This window comes from Danio aesculapii, chromosome 5 (genome assembly GCF_903798145.1).
Source record: "Danio aesculapii chromosome 5, fDanAes4.1, whole genome shotgun sequence".
NCBI lineage: Eukaryota > Metazoa > Chordata > Actinopteri > Cypriniformes > Danionidae > Danio > Danio aesculapii.
The window spans coordinates 66,562,819-66,581,965 of record NC_079439.1 but is presented as its reverse complement, the minus strand read 5'-3'; the positions used below and the strand labels follow the sequence as shown (position 1 = coordinate 66,581,965).

The 19,147-nt window shown below is 36.4% G+C and overlaps 1 protein-coding gene across 5 annotated transcripts in view; it reads right to left on the bottom strand.

Moving 5' to 3' along the window:
* kcnt1b (potassium sodium-activated channel subfamily T member 1b) overlaps positions 1 to 19,147 on the bottom strand; it is a 166,607-nt gene that overhangs the window by 38,699 nt on the left and 108,761 nt on the right. For 3 of the 5 annotated variants that reach the window (XM_056458735.1, XM_056458737.1, XM_056458740.1), the window contains 7 exons: positions 15,870 to 15,933; positions 14,326 to 14,434; positions 11,253 to 11,361; positions 9,137 to 9,286; positions 6,029 to 6,264; positions 3,631 to 3,651; positions 681 to 894 (listed from right to left, as the gene is read on the bottom strand). In XM_056458735.1, coding sequence (XP_056314710.1) covers positions 681 to 894; positions 3,631 to 3,651; positions 6,029 to 6,264; positions 9,137 to 9,286; positions 11,253 to 11,361; positions 14,326 to 14,434; positions 15,870 to 15,933 — 903 coding nt within the window. The remainder of the gene's footprint in view (positions 1 to 680; positions 895 to 3,630; positions 3,652 to 6,028; positions 6,265 to 9,136; positions 9,287 to 11,252; positions 11,362 to 14,325; positions 14,435 to 15,869; positions 15,934 to 19,147) is intronic. The other 2 variants (XM_056458738.1, XM_056458739.1) reach the window with 1 other exon arrangement.

Below are 19,147 nucleotides of genomic sequence, written 5' to 3'. Positions count from 1 at the left end.
TAATCGGCCACTTTATTAGATACACCTGCTCAACTGCTCGTTTATGCAAATTTCTAAGTCAATCACATGGCAGCAACTCAATGCATTTAGGCATGTAGACATGATCAAGACAATCTGCTGCAGTTCAAACCGAGCATCAGAATGGGGAAGAAAGGTGATTTATGTGACTTTGAATGAGGCATGGTTGTTGGTTTCAGATGGGCTGGTCTGAGTATTTCAGAAACTGCTGATCTACTGGGATTTTCACGCACAACCATACTGTGAAAATTTCCTTGCTGTCTTAAACATCATTTGGGAAATATTTATAATTTGGAGTTTATAATAAATTTCAAAGGGAGCTAATAAATACTGTATATATATTTTATACATAAATATAAATAAATATTTTCTATAAACAAAATTATGCAAATGCAGACTTTTATTTTGTATGCCATTAGTCATGATAAATTGTTTAACAGGACTATATTTTACCAACCTCATACTTCAAACAGTAATGCAAGCAGAATTTATAAACCCTTTTATTTTCTGCCAGTCGAAAAAAAGAAAAGTATTAGCACAACAAGCCTTATGATTAAAAGCTCAATTCCTTCTGCTTTAAAAAAAGTCAAAGACAAATGACTCTATTGAGCCTCCCCTGAGATATCGCATTCATTTTCAATACATTCCACAGGCTTACTTACTCTATGGCTGGCGCTCCATCCTCATCTGATTGGTTGGTCTCGTCTTCTGAGGGGTCGTTGAGGAGATCACAGGGCAGGATGGCAGAGGAGTCTGCGATCTCCAGCACAGGGGCAATGCTGGGTCTGCGGCTGCCCGCTCCGTTCTCTGTGGGCAGAGCCAGTTTATTGCTGTCAGCCGGTGGATCCGGGTTCTGCAGGTCGATGGCCACAGTTCCTGCAAAGACAAGAGGTCAAGTGTTCTTCTTTAGCTGAGCGTTTAGGAAAGTTCAGCATGAGAAAAGTACATACACTTAATGTGTTTATGTGTATTTGATTTGAAATGCCAGTTGCTTTTGTGCTATTTCAGTGCAATGACAACAGGCAAAAAGTAAATAAAAATACTACATTGTGAACATTCATTTTTGGCTGACATGTCTCAGAATTTAGGTCAATTCCAGTTCATTTTAATTAGTGCAATTAGTTAAAATATGAAAAAAAAAAAAGTAAATGTGTGTGGATTATTAGGAAAATTGGTTTAGTAAATGCTATGAATGTTTAATTATAAGATTAATCACTGAAGTTGACCTTAACCCTGATTCACTGCTATTTTTATATATATATGAATGAACACTGATTTGCACATTTCAAATCAGTGCTTTGCAACCAAAATCTTTAAGCGTTGTGAGGTTTAATTGAAAAACGCTGAAGTGAAGAAAATGTATTTAAGGGAAAATTGGTGGCTGTGCAGAACACTGTTGCTTTGGGAAATGTTAAAGGCAGTTATGAGGAAAAATGTGAGGAAACAGAATGGATTAAATCCTTATACAGTATATAGATACATATATAATTCATTGTGCTGGATAGTAGACCAGCGATATGGCAAGTCATTTAAAATCCATTCATACATTTTCTATTTCGGATCAGTCCCTTTATTAATCAGGGGTCGCCACAGCGCAATGAACTGCCAACTTATCCAGCATATGTTTTACGCAGCGGATGCCCTTGCAGCTGCAACCCATCACTGGGAAAGCCCCATACACTCTCATTCACACACATGCGCTACAGACAATTTAGCCAACCCAATTCACCTTTAGCGCATGTGTTTGGACTTGTGGGGGAAACCAGAGCACCTGATGGAAACCCACACGAACACGGGGGCCACTTTATTAGGTACACCTGTCCAACTGCTCATTATTGCAACTTTCTAATCAGCCTATCACATGGCAGCAACTCAATGCATTTAGACATGGTCAAGACGATCTGCTTCACTTCAAACTGAGCATCAGAATGGGGAAGAAAGGTGATTTAAGTGACTTTGAACGTGGCATGGTTGTTGGTGCCAGACGGGCTGGTCTGAGTATTTCAGAAACTGCTGATCTACTGAGATTTTCACGCACAACCATCTCTAGGGTTTACAGAGAATGGTCAGAATAGACAAAATATGCAGTGAGCGGCTGAGTGATATCCGATATAAAGTGGGTCTCAGATTGTACAAGAAGCACTGCATTAAATACCATTTTTCCTTGCCCTGTCTTTATAATATGAGCATTTATTTTACCCCAGTATATTCAATGGAGCTTCTGCGCTAGTCTGCCGATTCTGACGGGCGCGTGCGAGTAAACAGCTTTTTGTCTCGTTTTAAGCTTGAGCAACTAAATGAATGCCAAAGTCTGTTTAACTGATTGTATTTGAATTACATTACAACATCGATGCTGTAAAAGGAACTGTATAAAATGGAAAAAACTCACAATAACAGGTCACTGGAAGTTTATCAGTATGGGAAACACACTAGCTCGGCATATACCCTATAGTAACTCAAATAACCACTCGTTAAAACCGAGGTCTGCAAAAGAGCATCTCTGAATGCCAACCCATCTTCTGATGGCTACTTCCACCAGGATAATGCGCAATGTCATTAAGCGCGAATCTACTCACACTGGTTTCTTGAACATGACAATGAGTTCACTGTACTCAAATGGCCTCCACAGTCAGCAGATCTCAATTCTTTGGGATGTGGTGGAACGGGGGATTCGCATCATGGATGTGCAGCCGACAAATCTGCCGCAACTGCGTGATGCTATCATGTCAATATGGACCAAAATCTCTGAGGAATATTTACAGTATCTTGTTGAATCTATGCTATGAAGGATTAAGGCAGTTCTGAAGGCAAAATGGGGTCCAACCTGGTACTAGTAAGGTGTACCTAATAAAGTGGCCGTTGAGTCTAAATTAACAATTACAACTGTGCTGTAGTTTTACAGCACAATTGTAATTGTTATTTACAGTGCACTTGTAAATTTTGCAGCATTATTGGCAACCAAAATTGCCAGTAATACTGTAAATTTTACAGCATTTTCAGTGTACATACTAGCATCTTCATTCATTCATTTATTCATTCATTCATTCATTCATTCATTTTCTTTTCGGCTTAGTCTCTTTATTAATCTGGGACTAATGCAAATTCCACACAGAAATGTCAACTGACCCAGCCGAGGCTCGAATCAGCGACCTTCTCGCTGTGAAGCAACAGCGCTATCCACTGCATCATCACGTTGCCCACTAGCATCTTTTAAAAAGATATTATTAACTAAAGAATACACACCTGTATGTAAAGAATAGTATCTAATGAATAAGCACTAGTAGCTAATGCAAAACAAAGTATCTAAAAATGGTGCTAGTAGTATAAAATATATAAGAATTGTTTAGATATTAAATGTTTAAATGGCTTGCCATACCCGGCATATATTACACATGCAAGTGCATTTTTCAAGCTCAATTAAAAAAAAAACCCACTAATCTCATTTGCTATATAAAACAGGACAAACGACTTCATCTGAGAGTTCAAGTAGCAGGAATGAGCAGGAGATAAAGGTTTCTGTAAATGCTAACATTTACACAGACATCCGCTAATGATGTCTTATGACATTGAACTGTGTCTCTAAAGCTAAGGAAACCGCATGCTCAGACTTACCATATGAAGTAGACTGATCAACTTTGACAAAAGGGAAAACAACGAAAGAAAGGATATATTTTATCATGAGCACGACTAGCAAAGCCTTCTGTATTTTAATCAACTCACCCTGCTTCTGAATGTTACTAACTGGCATATGGCAACCATATGGAAATGGCATTAAATCAACCCTGCGGTGGCAATGAAGTAAACAGAATAAAACTTGTGTAATTTTTTTAGGTTGTGTTATGTCAGAATAACAACACTAATGTTTAAAGGCCCCCTGAAGTGCCTTGCACAGATTTATTTGATGTGTGGTGTAATTTTAACTGAAACATGATGACATAATTTAAGTTTTCAGCACTCACATCTTGTAAATGCTAATTCTTTCATTGTTTTGAAGTACACTATATGGTGTCTTTCACACATACAGACTTTTCTGGGAAATAATCTGTGTGAAAGGGGTTTATACTGTATGTGACAATAGGCCACAAAAGCAGTCATAGGGATCAATTTTGCCAATTTGAGATATATACATCATCTGAAAATGGAATAAATAAGCTTTATTGTATGGTCTGGATCAGTGTATCATCTGATCATTCGCATATTCTACTTGATGTGGAAAATAAAACATGTAAAAAAACATAAATATTTTGTTTATTCAGTTTTTTCTATAGGTTAAAAAAACAAACTCGTCTGTTATTCTGTTTTCAACTCAAAACGTAAAGATAAAAACAAAGAGAAAACAAAATAGTGAGACAAAAATACATATTTATTCATTTTTTGGGGGGCATGTGGGCAGTCATGAGCTGCCCCTTTCTGCCGATTGGTTAACCAAATATGTAGTATCTCATGCATCATGAAATGTCCAAAAATGTCAATTTAGGGGAGAAGAAAAGCTAAGAGCAGTCATGTTTACAGATTACATGTTTACAGATTACACTTTGTGATCTTCGCCCTCACAGCCGATTTGCTTTTTAAAAATATGCCAACGCTATTTAATTTAATTTAGAAATATTGAGGAAAAAATTAATAAATACAGTTTTTCATTCAACTTCAGGTTCCAAAAATAAAAAAATAAAAATTTTGTATCAGTGTAGAAGTGCATATTACTAATCAAACATTTTGATATTTAGAAATTTATACATTTAGATTAGGACATTTAAATTTAAATTGACATCTTCACGGACGTAAATTAATATTTACTTAATATTGGATGATTTTTGGTGATAACTCTAATGATAATTTTGACCATTTTTGGCTATTCCTACAAATATATCTGTGTGAATGTTTTTTTATTTAACCTTATATATAATAGACAACCTTAAAAACACAATATTGATACCAACATCCCCCCAAAGAGTGCTTTGAAATGCACTTTTTTGTTCAATGTTTGAAATAATCTCAACTGAAACCTAAACAGAGGGTGGGACACAGACTAATCCCTCCCCTTTTAAAAAAAACAGCCAATAGCGTTTTGTTTTATCACCGCTCTGCCAGTGAGAGTGGTTGAAATCAGACAAATCAAATGAAAAACAAATGAGAAGCGTCTTGAAAGAGGCGGGGCATGGCAGATACTAGAAAGCATTTGATTGGTCAGAAGATTTGATGAGAATCTGAATAGGTGACATGAAAGAAAGTGACAACTACAATCTTTGAAACATCTTCTAAACATGAATTTTGTAGCACACTAGCTATTAGATATCCTTAAAACGAACATACTGATACTAACATCCAAAATCTTTATTTTAGTCTCACAGGACCTTTAAACTTCATGTCACACATTTTATTTTCAATATCACTTAGGCACCGTGGGACAGAAGAGCATATTGCAGCTTTATAAATTCTTATGCTTATGATACAGAGGGCAACTTTTATTGGACAATGCAGAGTGATGTTCATCCATTCATTCATTCATTCATTCATTCATTTTCCTTCAGCTTAGTCCCTTATTTATCAAGGGTTGCCACAGCAGAATGAACCGCCAACTATTCCAGCATATGTTTTACGCAGCGGATGCCCTTCCAGCCACAACCCAGAACTAGGAAACGCCCATACACTCTCACATTCACACACGTACACATACACTATGCACAATTTAGTTTACCCAATTCACCTATAGCGGATGTCTTTGGAGCATCCAGAGGAAACTCACACCAACATGGGGAGAACATGCAAAGTCCACACAGAAATGCCAACTGGCCCAGCTGGGACTTGAACCAGCCACCTTCTTGTGAGGCGCAGTGCTAACCACTGAGCAACAGTATTGTAAAAAGAATGGGCAGCAGTTTTGTATCTGTAACCCATTGCCCTAATTAGTTACCCCGAGTCTCACCTGTTTACCCATTTATTGCTCAAAATGTTGCCCTGTGTATCATCAGCATTAGTCTGTGTTTTAAGTTCAGGTAGATCTTCTCACCCATGCTGGCGATGATGCTCTGCACTGGGAGGCGAGACGGAGCGTCGTACACGCCGGCGGCCGATAACCCTTTACTGTGCTTCTCCTCCTGCTTAAAGATGAAGGCTGAGTTCTCCTCTTTGGTGATGTTGATGTAGTAGCAGGTGTCTGTGGCGGACATTATGTGGCGAGGGCCGGGGTTCAGCAGAATGCTCTTGTTGTCTTCTCTCTTTGTGCCGATTAGACACACACCATACCTGAGTGAAAACAAAAACTGTTGCCTTTTTGAACACATTCATGAATATGACATGTTCATCTTACAGTAAACGATTTCCAATTTTGAATGCTTTCGATGCATAGATTTAAGCTTGTTCTTGTCAGATTCTAACTGAATTGAAAAAGGTTAAACAGCTAAATAAAACAAAAGTGTCTTTAAGTTTACCATAATAAAGCAATACATGTTATTTTAATATATTAAAGAAAATATGCAGTTTTCCGTGTTCGCGTGGGTTTCCTCCGGGTGTTCCGGTTTCTCCCACAGTCCAAAGACATATCGTCACCTTAGAATTATAAGGTTCTACCTGACATTTTTGTCAAAATTGAGTTATTCATATATTCCTATTAAATGACATCTTATTTACATTATGTGATATTTTTTTATAAGTTGTTTACATTTTAAGACTTTTTATTTAAAAAACAAAAACGGTTTATCTACAAAGTTGAACTCTATAAGGTTCTTTCTGTGAGCCAATCAGCATTTTTAATGCACGCACGAGGACCAATCAGGATCAGCTTCCTTTGTCATTTTGCCGGACTGCTCCATTGACAGCGGGAAGAACCAGAAAGAAACCCAAAAATCATACAAAATCAGAGTCGACTTAATAATTGAGAAGTGTGTAAATGTGATGATTTAGAAGCATTTTTTGACATTGAGATGGAATTTTAAATCTTACACTGTCGAAATAGAAACGAAATATTTAAAAAAATGTATATATTAAATGTAAAATATTTTTATTTGTGTTTGTATAGTCAGTGAAACACAATTCAGTGTTTATTAAACTCATTTGCTCATAGTCTGTTTTCTTTTAAAGTCTTTAAATTTAATATTAAGCCTTGAAGGGCAAATACTAAATTTAATTCATGGGGCATATTATTCAATAAATATAGCATAAAATACAATAAATATAATTCATATAAAGCATAAAGTTGAATAATTATGACCATATTAATTACATAAAATAAACATCTGCACTGGATAAAATATTTAACACAGCCTTGTATGTTAAATTTGAACAAGTAAAAATATTCATCCTAATACATTAAATAAATGTTATAGAGAGCACAAATGCAACTTTCTCAAGCATCAACATATTTTTACAACACCAACTTATATATTTTTGGATTGTATCTCTTGAAAAGTAATGCTTCAATGAATGATCTGTCAGATAGATCCTTCAAATTCCAAGTGGAAAATGACTTTTCAGAATGAGAAGGTTCTATCTGCATTTACCATGTTTTTTTTACTCCAATTTGCAAATGTAAGAGAACTTTGATCATTTACATTTAGAGAGCATTTAGGGTCTCTGTCATGTTAATGAATGAAAGAGAACTGTTACACACACATTGTTTGTTATATGGAATGCAAAATCTTTGAAGCTCAATATCTCAAAAGCATTCAGAACGCAGATAGAACCTTATAATTCAAAGGTGACGATATGATACAGGTGAATTGGGTATGCTAAAATTGACCATAGTGTATGAGTGTGTGTGAATGTGTATGGATGTTTCCCAGTGATGGGTTGTGGTTGGAAGGGCATCCGCTGCGTAAAAAAATATGCGGGATAAGATGGCGGTTCATTCCGCTGTGGCGACCCCAGGTTAATAAAGGGTCTAAGCCGAAAATAAAATGAATGAATGACAATATGCATTTTACAAAACCATTTAGCCTAAATTTAGCCCAAATTTTAAGTTGATATGTCCTATCATACACATGGCGCAATAAGGTGCAAGATGTGTTTTCAGACCAACGCAACCCTAATTTTCACGGTTTGCACCATGTTGTTTAAATAGCAAATCCATTTACGCCACTTTGTGGACTCATGGGTGTGCTGGTCTTAAAAGGAGGTGTGTTAAGGCGCATTTTAGGCGCATTGCTATTTTGAGGAACTGAAATAGGCCGCATCACTGACCAACTGAAAGCTGGTCTAAAGTCCAGCACAGAGCACGTAAGTTATGCAACTATGCAGGTCCAAACACTTACACATTGCTTAATGCACACAGGATGTAGCGCAAATACACAAATATCTTTACATATGGAAAAAATTAAAGGACTAAAATATTACAAAAATTATTATTATTTCGACATAAATATAAAAGCCACTACGAACATGCCTTCTTCAGCTTTTTCAGCTTATTCATGACTATTTGCATTTGTATAATGTTATTATTATTATTAGCATTATTTATTATATGCATATTTATATTTGTTTTATTAGAAACAAGTTTAGATTTGTCCGCCTGTGGGGTTTGGGAGACGAATGCATCAACATATGGCAGTGTTTCTCAACCACGATCCTGGAGGCCCACCAACACTGCATGCTTTTGATGTTTCCTTTGTCTGTCACAGGTTTGGCCTGCGGGTCACCAATTGAATAGCTCTGACTTAAATTATTAAAATACAACCCTATATCTCAAAAAATGAGCTTTCAGTAAAATTTTGTTTGCCGGCAGTACCAATCATGATATCATTCAGTTTACGATGGTGACCTAATGAGGTGCCTCCTCATTTTGTGTATGTTTTGAGGAATAGGAATATGAGGTATATGAATTGGGGAGTATAAAAGACTTCTTTCCGAAACAAGCATTTTCCAAACCTTTGAACAGTAGCATTTTAAAGAAAAAAAAAGTGCTAAAGTGCTCAGCAGAATGGCAATAATGGAAGGAAAAACAAACTTTTTACAAGAGAAGCATGCAAAATGTTAGCATCCTCAGTCTGATGGAGGATAAGATGTATGCATGTGCGCTATAAATGCAATTATCAATTTGTTGTAAGGATTTGTTATAGTTTTTTTTAATGCAACACTTTACGTACAGTACACAGTGAGTCAATAATGTTTCACAGTCACTTACTTCTTGTGTGCGTGGAAGGAGGCATAAGTGAAACTCTTCCCATCATATTCTCCAAAAAACTTGCTGTCCATCAAACGGATGTGATAAACTTCATTCCCTGAGCAGCGACCGTACGTCCTCTGCCACTGTTCTGGAGACGTCTGACCTTCTCTGAAAACACAAACACAAAGATCCCACTCGTAACTTCACGGTATTACTGTTATAGTGGGATCAGGTTTCACCAAGTAAAAGGTTAAGACTTTTTAAATCACCGTTATAAATGAAATGTAAGACCTATATTATAATGTTGGTTTCATTTGTAGTCACAATACAGCTAATTATATTTGGATTAGTGTAAGAAAGACTACAGCAACATGGACTTCACAACATACATAAATAATAAAAAAAAATAAAAAAAAATTCTACAATGCTGGTGGAGCATTTCAATATGTTTACATAAAGTGATCTGCATGAAGGGCGAACAACATGTGTGTTATGATAACCAGTGATCTAGCAGTTGCAGATTGCTGGAGAACTACAGTTCTGCCACTGATATGAACTATAAATCCCATCGTGCAACAGACACAGATACAAACACAAGCACAAGTTACGGTTCCAGTTTCGGTTCCAGTTCCAGTCCCAGTTCTCTACCTGATTGCACTGAAAGCTGGAGACTTTGTGCTGTGTTTATAGCCTTGGTTATCAGTCCACCATGAACATCCAACTGTGTGTGTGTAATCAGGGGGAATCAGAAACTGGTGTGTATAAGGTGCATGATGGGAGGTGTAGTTCATTAGAGTGGCAGATGTGTAATTCTCCAGTGATCTGCACAGGTTAGATCGCTGGAGATTGTGACAATGGGTTTGGAAAATGTCACATATTCGTTTTTTTCAACTGCTAACAAGCATTGTGCAATACTTCGGCCACATTTTTAAAATTGTTCACACAACGATAATTACTCTAGACCAGTGGTTGCAAACCCATCAAAAAATATATATATATTTAATCAATTATATATATATATATATATATATATATATATATATATATATATATATATATATATAGGGGCAACGCAGTGGCGCAGTAGGTAGTGCTGTTGCCTCACAGCAAGGTCTCTCATTCGAGCCTCGGCTGGGTCAGTTGGCGTTTCTGTGTGGAGTTTGATTGTTCTCCCTGCGTTCGCGTGGGTTTCCCCCGGGTGCTCCGGTTTCCCCCACAGTCCAAAGATATGTGGTACAGGTGAATTGGGTAGGCTAAATTGTCCATAGTGTATGAGTGTAAATGAGTGTGTATGGATGTTTCCCAGAGATGGGTTGCAGCTGGAAGGGCATCCGCTGCGTGAAACATGTGCTGGATAAGTTGGCGGTTCATTCTGCAGTGGCGACACCGGATTAATAAGGGGACTAAGCCGAAAAGAAAATTAATGAATGAATATATATATATATATATATATATATATATATATATATATATATATATATATATATATATATATATATATATATATATATATATATATATATATATATAAATAATAATAATTCACGGATAAATACAGCTAAATTTTTCCTATTTACTAACAAAAATAGAACCAATCAATCCCTTTTTACTACAATTTTTACTAAAAAGATTAAATTGTCATATTTTATATATCATATTGTCAAATATCATATTTTATGATAAGATGTTCTATATTCCAAAATAAATATAGCAAAAAAATTATTTATCATTAGCCTGTTCTGAAATGAGTTGGTCAATAAAAAAAACGTCCTAAAAATGTATTGTTTTTGCCATTTGTATAGTATAAATTACAAAAAGAGTTTGGGAAGTTTTGAAGAACATCTTCATTTTGTGCATAGACTCCTGTTTGGCTAATTGTGTGAGCACTTTTGAAAAGGTGAAACAGTTTACTCAGGTGTCCATCTGATGATTGATCATGGTGAGTTTAATGGCATTGATCAGCTCTTCTCGCAAATCTGCTCAGACTAATTATTAGTGACAGCATTATTTGTTAGAGATCACAGAGCTGGAAAGGTTGCGCAATGAGCCATTATTCACTGTTAAACATTGAGTGAATTAAAGAGAATTTCAGGAAACACACATCGTACGTAAGAGGGAAAATGTCAGTACTCACTGTCCTCGAGACGTGTGCACCAGCAGGGTGACCAGTGTAGAGGTGGCGGGACACACACAGTTCAGGGCCAGCATGGCATACTTGAACTCCTCTTCACACACCACGTGATCTAGCAAACAAAACATACCTACACATAATCTATTTGAGATAATATAATATAATATAATATAATATAATATAATATAATATAATATAATATAATATAATATAATATAATATAATATAATATAATATATACAACAGTTCTGTCTGGTTCTTGAATCTGATTGGCTGATAGCCATGCGATATTCTGCAATATCAGAACTCCTACAGCTTCTTCACCCTTCTGTATTACTCCACCCACATAGAGGTGACAGCAGATCAATAAACTCACTACAGTTTGACAAATATTGCAGCTGTTGGACACATAATGTACTTTTGAGGCTTTTTTAGGCGACAACATAGTTGTTTAGATTGAAACTATGCAGTTTTTTTTATTAGGATAGTGTCTTTTTAAAATGTTTATAATTTCGGAGATACAGCATGTTGGCATCCATCATACTCATACTGAGCAGAGCAAAGACGGTTGATGCTCCGCCACAAGATGGCGACAGAGACCACATAATAAGCCCTTAGAGGAGAAAAACTTAGCATAATTTCAAACTACAGCAGTTTAAACCATTATAAAACTGCTAAGTGACTTTCTAAGTCGATCTCCCTCTTTTGTATCTTGCAGTGCTGTATTTATACCATAGTAATCTGGTAGTGTTGCTTTGCTTTGGCTTTTTCAGGGTTAATTATTGTTATATCCCGATCGCAACAGAGAAATACTGTCTCTAATGTCTCTAGACCAGGGGTGGGCAAACTCAGTCCTGGAGGGCCGGTGTCCTGCACAGTTTAGCTCCAACTCTAATCAAGCACACCTGCTTATAGATTTCTAGTGATCTCGAAGACACTGATTAGCATGTTCAGGTGTGTTTGATTAGTGTTGGCGCTAAAGTCGGCGCCTAAATCTGCAGGACACCGGACCCCCAGGACTAAGTTTTTGCCTACCACTGCTCTAGACTGATGGCATTTCATACCGTTCAGCCTTATAATTTTAAAATGTGAGCAAAATCACCTGTTTTGTCATCACTTTAGACATTACGCTAGAGAATCATTCAAACACTAGCTCAAAAGTGGAAAGTAGTTCCTCGTACAAAAGGGTTTTTAGGGATTTTCTTTTTTATATACACCATTATGCCATCAAACTGTTGTATAAACACAATAACACACACGCAGCAGTGCGTTATGGCTGTATATTGTCACTGCTACTCGTGTACTCATACAGTATGCTCATTAGGCTTGGGCGGTAATATGGTATACAGCGGGATCTAAAAATAGCAACGTTTTTAGTTTCAATACGGTTATACCATCATAAAAAACAATGCACTCATACAGGAGCCAAGGATTAAATATTAAATATAATTTATTTAATGCCTAAAAATGTGTATGCTGGGTTGTCATCACAGAACAGCGTGGAAGAGACAGAGTGAGGTGGGGAAAGATGGCGAGTCGTGCACCTGTGACCTGGTCTCGAAAAAGAACACAACTTCTGCAGTTAGGCAGTATTTCGGGTTTCGCCCAAACAACAGGGGAGAGGTGGTAAACACAGACGAGGCAATTTGCAAATTGTGCAACAAAAAGGGGACCGCAGGAGATGGAAATACCTCGAACTTAAGGTCGCGTATACAATATTCAGTTTCTGAATGGTTTAGGCACAAGCCAACAGTTTGGTGACGCGGTCTGAGCCTTACGTCATAATTTTTTTTATTATGCACGGTAACACCGTATCCCGAGGTAAAATAGGGAGAAGGTTTGACGGTATCAAAATTTGGATACCGCCCAAGCCTAATGCTCATACTTGCTCATACAGTATACCAATATTGCAAGTTTATCATTGTGAATCATGCTAAGATAAGGAGATACTGATTATACACTTGCTCAAATTTAACTGAGATTTTTTTAAGAACAACAACAACAAAGTTACAGTCTGTAGGTTTAATGATCTACTTTAAATCATAAATGGATCATAAATGGATGTAAATATATAATAAATGGATTTCTTTCTTCTGTTAAACACGAAAGCAGATTGTCTGATCAAAGTTGAAAACCTGTATCCATTGACTTGGTAAAAAAAATACTGAAATACAACAGAAGTCAATGGTTATAGGTTTCCAACATTTTTCAAAATATCTTATTTTGTGTTTAACAAAAGAAAGAAACTAATAAAGGTTTAAATCAAGTAATGGTTGAGTAAATTATGACAAAATATTTCTAAAAATAATATGATATATTTTTGGGTGAACTATCCCTTTAAAAAACAACAACAACAGTATTATAATAAAGCACCAGGCTCAGATGGACTCCCTGCTGAATTCTGCAAACACATCATTCTTGTGAAATGTGGAGACACTATGAAGTTCCAAACACCTCAGTTTGCCATCTGTGCACTGCCCTAATCTCAGAAATTGGAAAGCCGGACAAAAATACAACATCTTTTGAATCAATCATGTTTGTTTCAATAGTCAGATACTCTTCATTTCAGAGGCACTTTTCTTTTGGTGACACAAACCTAACTGTTTATGTTTATTTATCACATATAAAACCACTTTTCCAACATATTCATAGAGGTGTACTAATTTTTGCACCGCGATCTTAACCCTTTGTGCTGTTGGGGATGTTTTCATCCACTCTGGGGTGATTTTGAGGCTTAATTCGGCCACAACCTTTTCTGTGTTTCAGCAAATGGAACGATTTTTGCTGACAAATCTTATTTTGACACATTTTTTGGGGGGGAAAAACTCAGAAATTTTTCAAAAACAATACACCCTGGGCAAATTTACTACACTTTAGTTATATTGGTGGCTGTTTTTGCCCCATTGACTTCCATTATAACCACATTTTTTGATTGCAAAGCCATGACTGCATATAATCATGCATTCATTATTGTTGGTGGTTTTCCCTGTTGCAAAGAGGTAAAATTTGTAATTTATATGAATATGAAACTTGAAAGGAGTCCCCAGTGGAGATCTCAGGAAAACAAAACACTCACCTGCAAATTTGACATGAAATTTGTTCTCAGGTTTGAGGATCTGGACATAAAGAGGACAGTTTGGGGCAAAATCCTTCACAGCCCAGGCTCGCAGAATGGTCTGATGATCCTATAAGCACAGACATCAGTCTTACAATGTGATGATATGCCAAAGATCGCAGTTTCGGCTAAAAATCTTTTCTAATGTTCCACTGAAGGACCTGCGGGCGAGTAACTTTACAGCAATTTGTATTTTTTAAGGTTTAAAAACTGTTTATAATGAATAGGCATACACTATAAAAACTGTATTATTTTGTTTTAGATTTCTCACTAGTTTTAAGTTATTGTTCAATTAATAACATCATTATTTGCATTACATTTACAGATCTGGCTTGAACTAATGCGCGTTTTTTCCTGCACTGCCATGCAAATCGTCATGCATGGCCACGCAAGCTCCTGCAGTGGCTTTTTCCAGATTTTTTTAAACATTGCTGCGCTGCATACAATGACTACCAGGTGGCGCATGGAACAACATTCTGGGGTGCATTTCCCAAGCTCTTTGACCAACCATGGTCGCAGTTCCGTTGTTACATGGTTCGTCAATTTGCTTTGTCCAGAAACCATATTTAAATAAATAAATAAATAAATTAATTAATTAATTAAAATAAAAAAGAAAATCGCGAACACCATCGCAAACCTGTGTGGTTGGAACAGGGCCGGATTAACCAATGGGCCTTATAGGGGCCCCTGCGAGTGGAGATAAAAAAAGACAATTTCGGAGTGTCTTTTTAGGCTAATTGCAAATAGCTTATGCTTATGAAGCGCTTCGTCAGCCTCTGGTCGTTAACCGATGCAGAGCCGACGTTTGTTGAGCTGGAACAATAGAACACACGACCGAATGATCATGCGTATGTTTGGCCGACCATATATAGATGTTAGAATTAAAGGGGCCGACGTGCTGACCTTTGGCCGACGTCGGCCCAACGTATGTGTGCTGTCTGGGTAAATTATCGTATTTATTAAGTTTATGACGCAAGATTAAAGTCATGCAGCATTGAATGACTTGAAACACTAAGTCACGTAGTTCACTTAAAAAATTATTTTGATCAAGTAATTCAGTTTTGTGCCTCTTACATACTTCAGAAAATGTCAACTGTGCATTTTTCTTCTAGCAAAAGGCTTCAATTGTTATGACTAAGACTTTGAACAGGTTTCTTGAACATGACAATGACTTTACTGTACTTAAATGGCCTCAACAGTCACCATGATCTCAATCTAATAAAGCAATCTAAGATGTGGTGGACCGGGAGATTCACATCATGGATGTGCAGCCTTCAAATCTGCAGCAACAGTGTGATGCTATCATGTCAATATGGACCAAAATCTCTGAGGAATATTTCCAGTACCTTGTTGAATCTATGGCACGAAGGATTAAGGCAGTTCTGAAGACAAAAGAGGGTCCAACCTGGTACTAATAAGGTGTACCTAATAAAGTGGCCGGTGAGTGTACATCTCTTATCAGTTTGGCAGGGAAGTATATTGATGTCTCATGAGTATATACTTACAGCAGCGGTGCGGTCCACTTCATTTCTGCTGCTGAGGATGAAGCAGGCTTCCGCATCATCCATCCTGCAGGACACACAACATCAATACGCATCAGCATCACAATACACAAGCAAACAAGCACACACACATTCCCATAACGATGACATAAGGACAATCTGCATTTTTACATTTTCAAAATGCTTCAATCTGTGTGTTTTATAAGATTTTTTTAACCATGGATACCTCAATTTTGGTCTGTGTGAATTCAATTTTAAGTCCCCACAGGGATATAAAAACAAGTACACACACATACACACAAGCACAGCACAATGATTATGTAGACCACCACCCATCAAGTAAACTCAAGTGTAGCATGAATGTTATTAAATGCAATCATTGGCAGTTTCTTGCTGTCAATGTGAAGTAAAACATGAAATTGACACAGTCTCTGTCGATATTCTCCTGGTTTTCCTACTCCTAATGTTTTCAGGATGTTAGCTAAACTGAATCTGTGATATAACACTGTTTATAATGCTCTTATAATGAAAGCTGGTGGTGTTCGACAACAGTATAAAGGTCACAAAATAGACAAGCCATCAAAGTACAGCCACAAAAACAGCAGCAAAATCACTATCTACCCAGTGTAAACACAGCCGACCACTTATTTGTATCTGTAAATCTCCACCGTGTATTAATAGTCTTATACGTCATTAAAAATGCATAAGCACACAGAGTGTTACTGTAATGGCTTTGCATTTATTTGTGCATTAAATTACAGCTACAAAATGATCTGTGCATATTTGTGAAATGTACACTATTTTTTTTTTGTGTTCTGAAAACATTTTGAAGAAGATATTTTGGTGTAGGTTTTGAAACCTGTAACCATTGACTTCCATAGTATTTGATTTTCCTACTATGGAGGTTAATGGTTACAGGTTTTCAACAGTCTTCAAAATATCTTCAGAACAAAAAACAATTACTCTGTGTGTCTGTGTTTGTGTGTGTGCATATGTAAATGTGAGCTTTTTTCTGTTGTACACAAAAAAGATATTTTGAAGTATGTACAACAACTCCTGATCAATATACTGTTACAAATTAAGTTTAGTTTTTTTTATGATGTGGATATTTTTCCCTGTGAAGCTGTTGTCATTTGGAAAGAGACATTCTTTTTTAATTAAACTGGCCTTTCATTGATGAACAGTATGGAAGATCATCCACCTCTCCGATAATCATCAGCCCACCCTTCCACATCCAGACTGACAAGAGAAACATGTAGCCAGTGTGAAAAAGCGACTTTTTGAAAATGTATGATGTTTGCAACTGATGATTATTGTGGTTCCCTCAACAACAGTCCAACCCTTATGAAAATTAGCTAAGTTTCTATTATAATACAAGTATTTGTTTTTATTTGTTTTATTCCAATGCTCACGGATGCTCCAAATTTGCTCCATTTATTCATTCATTTATTTATTTTCCTTACGCTTAGTCCCTTTATTCAACAGGGGTAACCATAGCGGAATGAACCACCAACTTATCCAGAATATGTTTTACACAGTGGATGCCCTACCAGCCCCATCCTAGTCTGGGAAAACATCCATACACACGTCAACACGCAGGGAATACGCAAACTCCACATAGAAATGCCGGGACTCCAACCACTGTGTCGCCAAATTTGCTCCAATGTTTGTTTATTTATTATTTAGTTTGTTTTTCATTTAATACTGTGCTCTGGAAGTAGCAGAAGATACTGTTCCATAGACTCTTCCATATTTGCATGTTTCCTGCTTCCTTGTCCTCATTTGTAAGTCGCTTTGGATAAAAGCGTCTGCTAAATGACTAAATGTAAATGTAATGTTGGAAATCTGTAACCATTGACTTCCACAGTATTTGATTTTTCCGACTATGGAAGTCAATTGTTAAAAGTAAAGCACAGCAGCAATAAACACATCTTAAAAATTACACTTTTTAACAACAAGTGCAATTTCCTCAAGTTATCCTTTAAACACCAGCCTTCCCATTACAGCACACAGATTACACGCCCGGCCAAGAAACTAAGACCAAATGAGCTTTATGAGAGATTCATGCACTTGAATATGAAGTGAGCATATTGAAACAGATTTGCTGCATTCATAATGAAGGAATACAGTAGGATTTTAAATGCAGTTGCATGGCAAGAAGCAGCACATTTATTATCCTTAAACCTCAGGGCGGCTTTAATAAGGAACAGATGGCGTCAGGTTTGGCTCTGCTGGTGGACTCTTTAGAAAATGTTAAAAAAATAAATCACACAGACTATATTCAGTTTTGTTTGGAGGCTTTCCAAAAAATCCATTTAGAGAAAGTTATGCTACTTTAAATCATAGACAAGCCACTCTGATATACCTCGTTTGATACTTTTACGACCCTTACGACTACTGCGTTCACCATCAACAGCTCTTTCACCCTCAAATTTCAGCACAAGTTGATAATGATATGTTTATGCTAATGCTAATTTACCCCGATTTTATTTGAAAATGTGTTTTATTTAGTTTTTATGTACAATTTGAGGAAATTTTGATGATTTTAACTGTGTAACACAGTGGTGTTTTTAGGGTACGTGTGAAACAAGACAAAAATAAATGATGGATCATCCAACGTAGCACTATGGTGCAAATGTGCGTTTATTTACAGTGCAAAAGTGTCCAATCCAAAAATCCCAAAAATAAAGTAGACAAAAAAAAAATAATAATAATAATAAATAATAAAATAAAAAATATATTATACAAAAATAAACAAAGAAAACAAAAAATAAAGACAATAAAGTAATAAAATAATTATATACAAAATATTCGCTCTCCAGACTCAAAACTTAGTCAAAAATAAATCATTTAATTCTGTTTTAACTTAGTAACATGAACTTATGCTGATGTGTTTATCCACATATAACCTTATGTGCTTAACCTCATATAACCTTGCTCCATAACAGCTGTGGCTTTTCGTGACTGATAACCGAGAAGTTAACTTTTGAGAACTTGTTCTCAGCAAAATGTTACAACTATTTTCTTTCAGAATGTGATCGTTTACAGGAAGAAACACTGATGGGAGGGGTGCAGGCTCATTCTGTAGTATGCTCTGTTATGTGTGTGCATGACTTTGTCTGCGCAGACCGTCTGTGTTGCTGTTCTCTGCCACCTAGAGCTCTGTATGCTTTATTCATCTAACTCATTCAATTGATTGAACTTATTTAAAGCCTCTGACTAATGTTTTAACCTGGGAGGACTATAAAAGGTCAAACAAAGGACAAGACACAACAATAAAT